The following is a 13,535-nucleotide window of genomic DNA, read 5'->3' as shown; positions in this document are numbered from 1 at the left end:
TTTTTTTTTTTTTTTTTTTAATAATATCCATATAACATTCTAGGAACATTTTGCGCTTATATAGCGTACTAACATCTTCTACGATAGTCATTAATATCTATTATTTCACGAGCATTCAAATATAGGGATCGATTTGCGTATGCCGTGTATGGAATGCCAATTATGATGACTATCAACAACAGCTGTTTGCGTTCTCTACTACGGAACGATTTGCGTTCATCCAAAAGCGAAAGCGGAGATACGTGCGTCGTAATAGAAGGATTGAATGAAGTAAACGTACAATCGTTTTCGCGAAATGTCGCAACAATATGTTCTGACATTTTTGACTTTGACATACCCGCGTAAATATTATACACGACGATTTCGACGAGTGCATGTCGATAACGTTGTATAGTTGTATCATAGATTTAGTTTTACAAAACGCGAAAAACTTACGGTGATATTTCGCGCAACTGTTTCACTCGTACTCTCTATAATAAATGGTTACCGAAAGCGATCAATCGACAAATGTCGAAGGTCGATCGTTTCAACATATTATCGGATTACATCGGTTTTTTAATAATCTATATAATTTATCTATACATCAATAATACTTCTATAGTGCTGATGAAGATATTTTATTCAGCACTTATCGTGAAATGCTGAAGATTTCGCAACAAGGGAGCTTCTTTAAAATACAATCTGCTCTCTAAATCTCTTAGAGTGAAAATTGAACCAGTCTTTGAAAAGGAGTGATAATATTTTCACTTTTTTGAAATGAGATTCTGGATGATTCTACGAAATCTTACTCCAAAAAAAGGAAGAGGTTTCATTCTTTTGGAGTGAATCTCACTCCAAAAGAGTGAAAATTTTCCACTCTTTTTCAAAGACTGCGGCTCTATTTTCAATCTTTTGGAATGAAATTTCACTCTAAGAGATTCAGAGAGTACCAAATCGACATGTAATTAATCATTGTACTTTTAACCCGTTTGTAAAATTTCTGACAGCACAAGAATCAAATAAAACCATGAAAAGAAAGTAACAATGAAAATAGTCAACTTTAAGTTTCGTATAAGTTTTTCTTGAGAATGCAGATGGAGAAACAGACAATCATAATTTTAGTTAAAAATGTATTTGGATGATTTCAAGCGTGTGAAACGTGTTCTTACACTTAAACTAACGTCGACTTTTCATGAACTGCTTTTCCCTTCTTCTATCATTCATATGCATTGAGACTAGTACAGGCGACCGGTAATTTAAAACAACGTTCCATTTTTATCGCTGATGCAGACAGCCAGCTTGCGAACTTTACGAAAGAAAACTCGACATCTCGTCTCTCAGGATTACTAGAGCATAAAACGAAGAAATAAGAGCGCGAACTTATTTCTGCTTCCCAGAATCCATTTCTGCCTAAGCGGCTCGGACGGACAGCGGACAACGACGCCGGCACGGAATCGCCGGCGACAGGACCAAAAGTCGGCGTATCATCCTCGCCGCACAGTGATGCGATGAGGGATGTGAAAGCAGAACGTTTTCACGAGGCCGGGAGAAGCAATTCCGCGCCGGATTCCTACGATTGGCACACAAGCGGCAGGTAAATACGCGCGCGTTACGCTATTCAGGAAGAGGAAAAGGGAGTCCTACATATATTTTTCAAATACCATTTTAAATTCTCTTGTACCCGTTGTGTACAATAGAATTCTATTTAGTAGAATTGTTTGTTTGTTGAAACAAGCATTTACAGAAATAAACACAAATATTCGACAGAGGATTTTTACGATCTGTTTATAGTATTTTTTACATATATGTATATAAATGTTTGCTATATCCGCGCAAGATATTTCGAATTTGTAAAATGCAGTCGAATTTACAAAATGCATCGATGCTTTATATTAAAACCAAGCAATAATGAGAAATTTATTTTTGTACATCGAAAGAATAAATCGCGTGTGGTTACAACTCATCATGCATTATAAATCAACCGAGAATAAAAAGCATCATTATAGAATGCAAAAATATTTGTATAGGAGAATTATTCATAAAAAAAGCTTTATTTGTAGAAAATAAACATTAACGAGCAATTTATTAATAATGAATATGTTTTGTTCTAATATAAACAAAAAAACTTCACGAAATAATCGTGTTCATAATTTTAGAAATTGAATTTCTCGACTATATGTATATACATACATACATACACCGCAGTATTATTCTCTTTTGTTTTTTAATAAACTTCCTCCTTAATTAATCTCTCCTTTATTTGCATATTGGCAGACAATTATCGTTGGAAAATCCCTTATCGCCTGTGACGGAAACCGAGAGGAGGTAGTGTCACTGTCGATAGAAGTAGCACGGAACATCCCGATCGAAAAACAGACCAACATCAAATGGAAGATAAATCAGGATTGATCATCGATCGGGTATATCCAGTGAACAACTGCGACATCAAAAGGCGAAATCGTCGAACGAACCAACGAAAATTTAATCTTCCAGAGAACTGTCGTTATCGATTTTACTCTTGTCGCTTGTATCGTCAAAACCACGAGGCATTGCCTTCAGTTTTGCAGGTAAGAGCTCCGTGAGTTATTTATGAATAGGTACACGAAAATTCCTAACCGGCGAGGCTGACGGTAAAGCGGATCGAGGACTTGCTGGAAATGTTTCTGCTAGATATTTTTATATGAGTAAAAATGTAACGTCGCATTTGAGCGTTCCGCATTGTATTACGGTGATATTTAGTGATCGTTATTGCTTGACCATGGTAGAATAGGAAGGATGTTATTTACAATTAATCATTGTGCGCATAAACAGCTCATCGTACAATCCTCAAAAGAATATGGAAGTATTATTATTACATTTACTTCGCTATTGACTGCCAATATTCTCTATTGAAATAAAAAATCCAGCAAATTTAACGACTACTACATGGTAATGTTGTAACATTTAATATAATCGACCAAATATTATTTCATTCTGCTTTTTATTCGGTAATTTTTAAAAGCAATTTGTATGAATAATGAAAAAAGTGACAGAAAGATATACGTATTACTAGGTCATTTTATTAAGATTGATGACGCAATCAAATATTTATAAACATTATAACCACATGTGTAAAATTGAGTAAGGTAACAAAACGTAGATAACACATTTACAGAGGTTGATCCGAAATTGAGACATGCCTCGCCGGAGGTTTTTATTCTATTGACGTTATAAGGAATTCGTGCCCGATGCGCACGTTTGTAAATAATTTCAAAATTTTAAATTATATATATCATCAATCCAGTGCTAGAGAGAACCAGCGAAAAAATATAAAATATTTTATATTTTTTTACGTTATAAAAATGTTAAAAGTCTAGCACGAATGACATGCGAATTGAAAAACTTTTTTCTTTTTTTTTTTATAAAACTCGTTTTTGCTCTACTAGTTGCCATGTTTAATATCGATAAAATTCAAGGTGAACATTCATCTTGCAAATACTCATTTATAGCTTATAAAGAATTCTATCATAAATAAAATAACAAAAAATAGAATACTTTATGTTTATTGTCAATTTGAATATTTTCTATTAGATTCTATCTGCAAATATTGAATGTCGTGATAAATCTACAAATTGCAAACATATTTTATGAATACGAAAAATATGGAACAATAATTTAACGAAGAAGTTCTTTGCATTAGTAAAGAGAGAGAGAAAAAATATTTAATAATAATTTAAACAAAACAGAACAAAAACAAACTATGCTTAAAGTAAAAAATTCATGAAGATAATTTTTTAAATACATAAGTACATATGATAAAAAAAAGAGAATATTTCTATAATATTTTTCTGATTACAATCAATCATATGGTTCTCTTCTGAACTAGATTGATGGATAATAGATAAGATTGGTCGTCCCAAGGATATGAGTAAGACTTCTTGCACACGAGCGATTTTCTGGCTTTGTAGGTAATTTGCATACACACACGAGTAGCGAAAGAATATCTTGTAAAGTAATTAACTTAAAAGAAATTAAATACTTATTAAAAATTAAATATTTATAAATACAAAATTTATAAATACAAATTATATTTTTTATGTTTTTATTATTTCATATATATTTGAAAATCTTGTGTACAAAATTCTTTTTTCTTTCTTTTTCTTAATTTACATGTCATACAATCCACTTGTATTTGATCGTTCAGCAATCATTTTAGAATATAGAATGAACATAATTTCACTAAAATCGATATTCTTTCACTACTCCTGCGCATATCGCGCATAAACACGCATGTTTTATACCATTGTGAAAAGGAAACACATTGCATTTGAAACCATCGCGATAAAATGATCTCTTCTATTCGCGTACTAATAATAATATCTATTCTCGCATATGCAAAGCATTTTATCGAATCGACAGGTTTTCTGCTGCAAAATAATTGTGTGGCAAAAAATCATTCGTGTGCCTGAAATCTTATCGTTATAAGTGTCTTTCGCAGTCCACTTATTTCCATTTACAAGGCGCGTAGGTTGCATAGATACATAACGTAAAGATGTGCATATATTGTATTCGTATTTTGTATGTATGATATTTGTATTTTTTAAAAAGTAGGCATGTAAACGAAAGCCCGCAGTACAACGATGTCCTTCTTTAGTTCGTGCCATTAAATATACCGAGCTTTTATTTAATATTAAATTTTATATTACGTAATTTATATATATCATTTATGATATTGATTTTACATATTTTTACAATTATAGACTATTATATAATTTGAATAATTATATATTTATACGTATAAAGTTAAATAATATATATATAAATTATATAATAATATGATAAACAACGTAGGTCTCGTTCGTTTAGTATGGTTTAATACTTTAAGTTATAATATTTACACAAATTTAACCTTGAATTCTACTTATTAGAATAATAAAATACTTATTAGAATAATTATAAATTGTAATTTATAATTTTACAATTTAGTTGCGTTTTAAATGGATTTTATTTTAACGTCTAATAATAGTACTTTATTGATTATTCAAAAGATATTTTTTATATGAACGAACATTTTTTTATTAAAAATGAGATCTTTTAATTATGTTTTTTATTTTTGAGACTCTGTTGGCTTTAAATTATAAATTATTTGTAATTATAAATGATTTGATTAAATTCAATATGTCATATTCAAAGTTTATGACTCACGATACTGACCAAGAAAAGGCAACCAAAGAGAGATTTGTGATTTTGTCGGACCTTATTGAGACACGGGGGACCACAAACGTATGAATTTAAGAGATAGCTTTCAGAGCTCACACAGCAGCGGACAGTTTGAGACATATCGTGTCCCAAGCCTCACGCACATCGCAATTTAATCTATTTCAGTGTATACAATTGCCATACGGAGACTGTGACGGACTTATTAGTAGATAAGGATAATTATTATCATATATTATCGAACGTACGCGTTTTCACAACTTTTATTTGGCCATGGCAATTTCAAGTCTATGCAAATCGATAAAATCCTCTATTGCATAGGCCAGGAATAACGAGCTTTATGAAAGTGGTGAATTAATCGCCCTGAAGAAAAACAATATACATACACTTCCTAATATGTTTTTACATTTCCTAGATATATTCAGCGCCTCATGAAATGAGATCTGTATTGCATCGTCATGTAATTAATTCTAATCTAAGTACGCTTGTCTAATTGAAAGCGTAGGCAGTTGCATTTGGAATTAAAGGAGATGCTAATATAGATCTAGGAATCCTTCCAGAAATATCGGATGAATTGTCTATTGATAGTAATTGCGTTTAAATTATATGTCATGTCTAATATTAGATAAATGTAATATTAATTATTCTGACTAGCTCTACTATGGCTGCTTTCCTTTTAGGAGACACAGTCGACACAAGTCGACAAAAGTGTCGTTCTATCTTTGTCACTCTCTAAATGTCAAGAAGGATAGAACGACGCTTATGTCGATTTGTGTCTATTTGTGTCATCAAATGGAAAGCAGTGTTTATTTATTTTTATATTATTTTATTTTACAACTATTTTTGAGTAAAAGAGTTACAAAATTAAAAGATTAATTAATTGTATGCACTTCGATGCAAATTACTGTCAGTAGACATTTCTCCGAATTGTTACGGGTATACAATTATTGTTATTTAAACGGTTATAGATATACATATATATATATATATACATTCGTATGTGCATTTTACACAATGCGATATACTCTTTATCACAGATTGCACAGGATATTTTGTACCCGGTATTAGACGCGCACTATGTTTCTAAATCTCTCTGTAATAGATTAAATATAGCGTATACACACTTTATGCAGATTAAGTACACTTTAAACTAGATAGATAACTATATCAAACGATTTAGATGTGACGAATCTCCACACTCGATACCATGACCAAAAGTTCTTGTGATGCTCAATCGAGGCATTAATAGCTAATTAGGAAGTTTTTGTTTTTACTCGACAATCAATATACTACGCGTACATGTATATATTATTTCGATACATCTATTCTCGCTCTACAATTATAATATCCTTTTGTTGTCAATTTTCGAAAATCCATGACTCTAGATTCTATGTCTGTAGGAACTTAAGCTGTAATTTTCATCTTTTTAGCACTTTTCTTAGATGTTACACGCTTCGATTATCTCTCTTACTAATGTTAATTCCGAAATTTTACAAAATTTAACTTGTTAAATGACAAGTTGCGATTTACGATTCATGTTATCGCAATAATTTAAATATCGTGCAATTCACATTGAAACCTCGATCTTTTCTTGATTAGATTAATAATATAAATGATACAATTAATTTCTATATATGCATTTACGAAATATATAACGAACTATCTTCAATATTTCAAGAAGGATTGCACGATGCCGCGATTATCGCGCATAAAATTCCCGAATTAATAGACAATTTAAGGTATGCGAACAAGAAGCAGTTCTGCACCTTAAAAATATTGTGCTGTCTTACTATTTGCTATATCTATGATAACTTTTCACCGAGTTTTCGCTTCTAGTTACTTGCGATCGATTGGGAAATTCATCGTGAAAAAGATCGAAATTATTCTTATGCACATTTGTAGTAACTAAGTACTGTAATTGCTCGTCTGTGTAATAAATCCTTTTTATCTTTCCATTAACGTCATTTGCCTCGTAAAACTCGATTCAACTATTAAATCTTTCGTGATTTATTCCCGAGTGCTACTGATCTCCCTCGCGCATCAGCCCCTTTCATTAAGCTAACGTAAACGCGTAAAAATTTTAACGATCCACTTTAGCACACTTTGCTACTATTTTCTACCCTCCTCCTTTTTCGTTTTAATTGAAACCATCATCTTCAATAATCTCCTTTTACTCTTTATGTATTACCGGATCAATAGTAATGATCGAACGAACTCATAAGCAAAGACATTCCTTAGTCGTGTCACACAATCGATTCATATTTTACATTTTAATGCTCGCCAACCACAACCAATCGAACCACAAAGATTTTATTGTCAGCAAACTGGTGAGTAAACTAATTCCGTAGAAATTTGAAAGAGACTTTTTTAGAAAGACAAGTAACTTTTCTTTTCTTTATATCTTACATCTAAGTGTTCAAACATAAATATATAAAAAAAAACATAAGATCAGCTTTTTTATCAAGACAGATATATAACTAGTCCGCGATTTTATACAAAGGAATTTAAATAATTTGAACGTGATTGTAACATGACCGCCAGTGCTAAGCGTAAAACTTGCCCTTTAGGGTTCTTATTGTAAATTTATACTACATAAATATACATATACAATACACATATATTTTACTTTCATGTATATTCTATTATCCACAAATGTGCCCGTTTTGTTAAATAAATCACGCATTCTGATGATACCATCAGAAGCAAAAGCAAGAATATTTTTCGAAATTTCATTTTCTCCCTATATGTACCGCGCTTGGCATTTTACAAAAAGACGTGATGTATGCGATCCGCTAAAAAAGCTATCGGATATAGTCATTTCATCGTTTGCGCATTCGATGCACATGGATTAATACGAGATACAATCCATCAATTTTCGCAGTATACGAATTTCAATATGATGAAGCGATGACGTGCTTGTGGCAATACCTTGACCTGCCATAAAAATCGGGGAGCTATATTGTAAATCGCTCGGACAAGCCGAGCCGATTTGGCCGCGAAGCAACCATGCGTGCCACGACTATCAATTCCGTTGGGAAACTCTATGTCGATGGCTCGCAGAGGCGCAGGCGAAAGACAATGGACACACAAGCCACGAAAGCCAATCAATCGTGATGCACGTTTACGCTCTTGCACTGTAAGTATAAAAAGGTTTTGAAATTGAAGGGGGCCTTCAGTCAATCGCCCGGACTGTGCAAGGAAATCATATCTGGTCATATCGAAAAATATTTTCTGAAATATGAAGCTCTTGGGATACTGTCTTTTTTGTGTAAGTATCTTAACTAAAAAAATTAATTAATTCCAATTATATACACACACACACACACACACACACACACACATTCGTCAAAATGATAAAATTTTCTTTAATTTTTAAATTTTTTGCGAACACTAATAGAAACCTCTCTTTAGTTATAATTTTAAATAAAATATTAAATTCTTTTTAACAAGTAAATATATTTAATAAAAATACAATATTTAATTCTATTTTTAAATATTAAATATAAAAATATTAAATTCTTCCTACTAATAGACTTTCTGATAAAAATTTTATAAAGATTTATGAAATAGTTTTCGGAAATGGTTATCAGAATATTATCATCTTTGTTAAAATGATGTTAATTCTATACTACAATTTTTATAATTTATTATAAATTTAAATTGTACCATCATTTCATTTCTAATCAATTTTATCTATAAGTCGTTGTTTTTATAAGAGTGCATTTATGGTTTTCTATTATCAATGCATCTGCTAAAACTTACATTAACTAAGGTTTTTCAAAGAACCTTTTTACGATCAATTTTAATAAAATATTAAACTTTTGCTGATCATTGCTAAATCATATTTGATATAGAATTTATGCTTGACGTGAAAGCCAAGTTGAATCTTTTGGTAACACTTTCTGTTACGGAATATTTTATCAAATGAACTTCCAAACTGGAAAGAATATCGTATGCGCGGAAAATTTAATAATTATTTCCGTCTCATAGTGACAGGTTTTTTTTGCAGTAAATAGTATTTATTCTTAATCAGAGCATAGAAATCACCAGTTAGAATCGCGATTGCTAACTTATAATTTTCATGAAAATGAAACTACCGCACAACACTGATAGATTCAGTGAGTGAACGTATTGCAATGCACGATTATATATTGTATCATCTGTCCGCAGTATATTACCACATCACATCCGATAAAATTCATTTTATGAAGAAGATTCACCCGAAATATTGAACAATATTTCTGTGCCTGTCTGTGTTAATTTTTTAGAGAAACCTAGTAATCTCTCATAAATAAATTTATTCTGATTAAAAATTTACTCTAAAATAAAGATAGAAAGATTTTGTAATTTTTGTTATAAATTATATTTAAATATATTTAAATATTTTAAAAAATGCTTCTGTCAAAATATATGAAATCATAAACTTCCGTAATTTTTAATGTATCTCGCAGCTCTTCGCCACGAGAGTGCAATCAAAGCCACAAATAACGAAGCTGTTTCCAGTGGAAGGATTGACGGCATATCACAAACAATTTAACGATACCACGAAATCGTTAGATAAATTTTGGGAAAAACTACGCACAACATACAATTTTGTTTTCCAACAATCCGATAACACCAGCAACGTAGAAAAAATCCTAGCGAAGAACGCATCGAATCCTAATTTGCAAGCTTTGAGACTAATATCAACTGACACGCTAAAAAATAACTATACAAATCTCAAGTATCCCAACAATACTTTCCTGGATCAGATAAAATCACTGTCGATACCACAGAATCGTGACAGCAAAGCGACTTCGAGTAATCTCAAGAAAGATTCATCCGTCGAAACAAAAACCAACGAAAATAATGTGAGCTCTACGAACTCCAATAAAAAGAGTTCTGATAAAGTTAAAATACTACCTGATGACGATTGGTTCAATGACATTGAACCTTTGGAACAACTGGAACTGCAAGACGAAGAGCTGGATAAGAAAAATGAGGTGGAAAGCGTGACGCCAGGAACGACCCTTCCGACGACGGTGGGTCGTCATCTGCTTGAGTGGCTTGGAACTCTTTTCGGGCTTACTTATAGCATTTACAGTAAATTATCGAGCGCTGCTTGTGGAAACGAAAAGCACGACAATGCAACCGGCACAATGATAAAATAAAACGACAAAAAGTAAAATAAAATACGTTAGATGAGAAACCATATTACGTTAATCTATTTATAAATTTGCACATTAAATAAGATAATTTAATTCGTGATAAGTTAATTTATTCGATACAAACAATAACTATATATCGACTTTATAATCGCATGTGCCTCACGAAATGAATTTTTACTCACCTGACAATTATATCTCGTAGACCTCTTGACTTTTGTAATTAAATTACGATTTTTTACTAGTATTCAACCGATTATTAGGTACCGTACATAAAATTTAATGGTTCATTTTTCGTTCACACAGTTGTCAATCTATGTGTACCGAGAATGATCCAATTAAGGACCGAAACGAAAATTTATAATATTTGTTTAAATAATATACGTTTGTCATATAAATAATCTGTGTTGGCTCGTATTTCCTTTGTATGCATATTAAGTCCAAGTGTATGCAATTTTAATTTATCCAATATAAAAATTGCGTTTAAATACAGAAAAATGTTACATTTAATATTAAAGGCACGCCAAGAGTATGAGTAAATATCAAATGAGAATTTAATATCAGTTTAATACGTTTAGTATCATATATAACATATAAAGGAAAAAAGAAAGAGGAGCACAAAGAGAGTGAAGACAGCAGATATCGAATAATTTTATACCTTTGTACTGCTGTCATATTGCGCTGCTGTATTCCGCTGTAAAAAATATAAAATAAATAAAATTTACGTTATATAATAAATAAAATTACACAAGATTAAATAATGATGTTTTAACGCTTTGCTAATTCCCGTATTATACGAGTAAAGTAAAGGATGCTTATATTATACGAATATGAAATATTATACCGTCCTGTCAGAGCTCCGAGTAGAACAAAGAGTTCGTTCTCTAGACGATGTAAAGTTCAATGTATTAATACTTCCGCGTTAGTGTCACAGACGGTCATTTCGTTGTATGACGTTACGTAAGACTACATAACATAATGGTATTTTCTACAGCGTTCGACCGTAGACTGCACACACCTGACGAAGTATAAAGTGACTCATGAGAAGTATAAAGAACCAGCAATCTTTTACATTACATACATTTTATTCAAAAATATTTCAATCTGAAAAATACATGTTACTTTTTTAGTTATCTTTTTTCGCCATCACTATACAATAACAATTCTCTTACGGGATAAATGCATAAAGTCTTGTAAACGCACATCCACTGTCCAAAACAGTGCTTAAACACGAGTCCTATAAATGCACATTCACTGTTTAAAAAGTTCTATTATCTTATCTCTCTAATCTCAATAAGAAAAATTGAGAAATATCGTCATGAAAACCATCTCGAAAAAGATGTCTCATCGCTCCTTCTTTTATGCAAAGATCCTTCATTCTCTCAATAATTATACTATCAAGGTGACTTATAAAGAATTAAAAAAAAAAGACCCCAGCGCGAATGATCTAGAATACTGCTATTTGATGTACGCGTGTGTGTATGAAGTCTTTGGTTGTATTACGTGATACCAGAATCCGGTATGTTTTTAGCAGGGTTGGGTAGTACTAAATTAAAAAGATAAAAATTAAGTTAAAAAGTTAAAAAGTTAATTAATTTTAACTTAATTTAGTTACATTTTATCAGTAACTAAATTTATTAACTTTTAATTTAATTTTTTTTTTAGTTAATCCTCAGACAATGCGAGGGGATAACGAGTATATAATTTAGTAATTTTATATTGTATAATCATTACTTGTGAACAAAAATAACCAGATTCTTTAATAAATATGCTGTGAGAAAGGAAAAATACGAAATATTATGTAAAATGGTCAAACTTCTTTTTCTTTTTTTTTTGGTTGTTCGTTCGGACCAAATTTAACTTTTAACTTTTCAATTACTTTTTTTATTAACTTAACTTTTAATTCAATTAAATTTCATTATGGATCTACTTGTATTTTAATTAAGTTAAATTTTCAAGGCTATTAACTTTAACTTAACTTAGTTAAAAAAAAAGTTAACTTACCCAACCCTGATTTTTAATACCGTCTTCTAAGTCATATACTAACACATACATACAGTTGCGTATGTTGCAAATATATAAGAAAACATTAGATAACAGCGCATGGAAGTTTTTTGACGATTTCTCGCTCTAATATACATACAAATTAAAATTGAAGTGTCGAATAGACGAATATCTTAAAAATAATACCAAATATAAAACGCTGATATACAAAACTATCAATTTAACTTTACTCACTTAATAATTTTTTTTAAGTAATCATAATCTTACTTTTTTTTTTAATTTCATTTAAGTAAATACTAATAAAGTAAAAGAATAATGTTTCTCAAAACATAATTATCCATATAAATCACAAATTCTACAAAAGGAATTATTGAAAATTAATATCAAATTTTATCAAACAGACAAATTTTTGTTATACTTTTAGGTATTAACCGGCGACATCTTTTTGAGACCATAAAAATCAATCTTCAAGAATATGACATGGCAAAATGCAATGATGAATGATTTACTTAGGAAAAAAGATAAAAAAATGACAGATCTAAATAAAAAATTATCTTGAAAAATTATATTATCAATGAAAGCTATTCGAAGAAATGTCACTTAATGCATTTTAGCACATTTTATCACCTATAAGGATATCAATTTTAAATATTATAGTTTACGAAATTATAATTTACAAAACTATAATATTCGTTTGGAATATATTTCTGAATTATATCAACGTGAACCTATAAATATTATTCAAGACATCTATTAAGATGAAATATTGATATTTCTCAGATATTTTTGGTCAAATTATTCTGACCAAATGCACTTCGACCCTTATCGTAATATTTTGCCACAATTGCAAGTGTTCTGTCTGACAATAATGTGTACAACTTTTTAACAAAATTTTTGGCAGTATATCGTTTACTATTTCCGTTTATCATTAACAGTACCTCAATGTCCGCGATCAAATTTTAAATTTCTATTTAACCCTTTCGTACCTCCAAGTACTGATTCCATATTTACTATCAAAATTTAAATTCAAAATAACCGATTCAAAATGACGATCATGAAAAACTGAAATATCGGTATATTTAAAATATGAGCTTGGATTTTATTTTTTTCAATATATATCGTAGCATACATGTACAAATACACACGACTATTCAACCTAAAATATATTTAGAACGGTAAAAGTTCTCCGAATGAGATGAATGTGGAATTACA

General features: G+C 30.6%; 1 protein-coding gene across 1 annotated transcript in view; it reads left to right on the top strand.

Annotated features, from left to right (window-relative positions):
* LOC108722020 (probable serine/threonine-protein kinase mkcB) overlaps nt 1-11,065 on the top strand; it is an 80,925-nt gene extending 69,860 nt beyond the window's left edge. The window contains 4 exon segments of the mRNA XM_018446910.1: nt 1,377-1,573; nt 8,352-8,385; nt 8,387-8,443; nt 9,627-11,065. Of these exon segments, the coding sequence (XP_018302412.1) occupies nt 1,377-1,573; nt 8,352-8,385; nt 8,387-8,443; nt 9,627-10,325 (987 nt within the window). The 3' untranslated portion in view covers nt 10,326-11,065.
* Nucleotides 11,066-13,535: the final 2,470 nt, after the last annotated feature.

The sequence above is a fragment of the Mycetomoellerius zeteki genome, unplaced genomic scaffold, assembly GCF_001594055.1.
Source record: "Mycetomoellerius zeteki isolate Tzet28-1 unplaced genomic scaffold, Tzet1.0 scaffold105, whole genome shotgun sequence".
Classification (NCBI taxonomy): Eukaryota; Metazoa; Arthropoda; class Insecta; order Hymenoptera; family Formicidae; genus Mycetomoellerius; species Mycetomoellerius zeteki.
The sequence above is the reverse complement of the archived record's forward strand: the minus strand, read 5'-3'. Positions and strand labels throughout refer to the sequence as shown.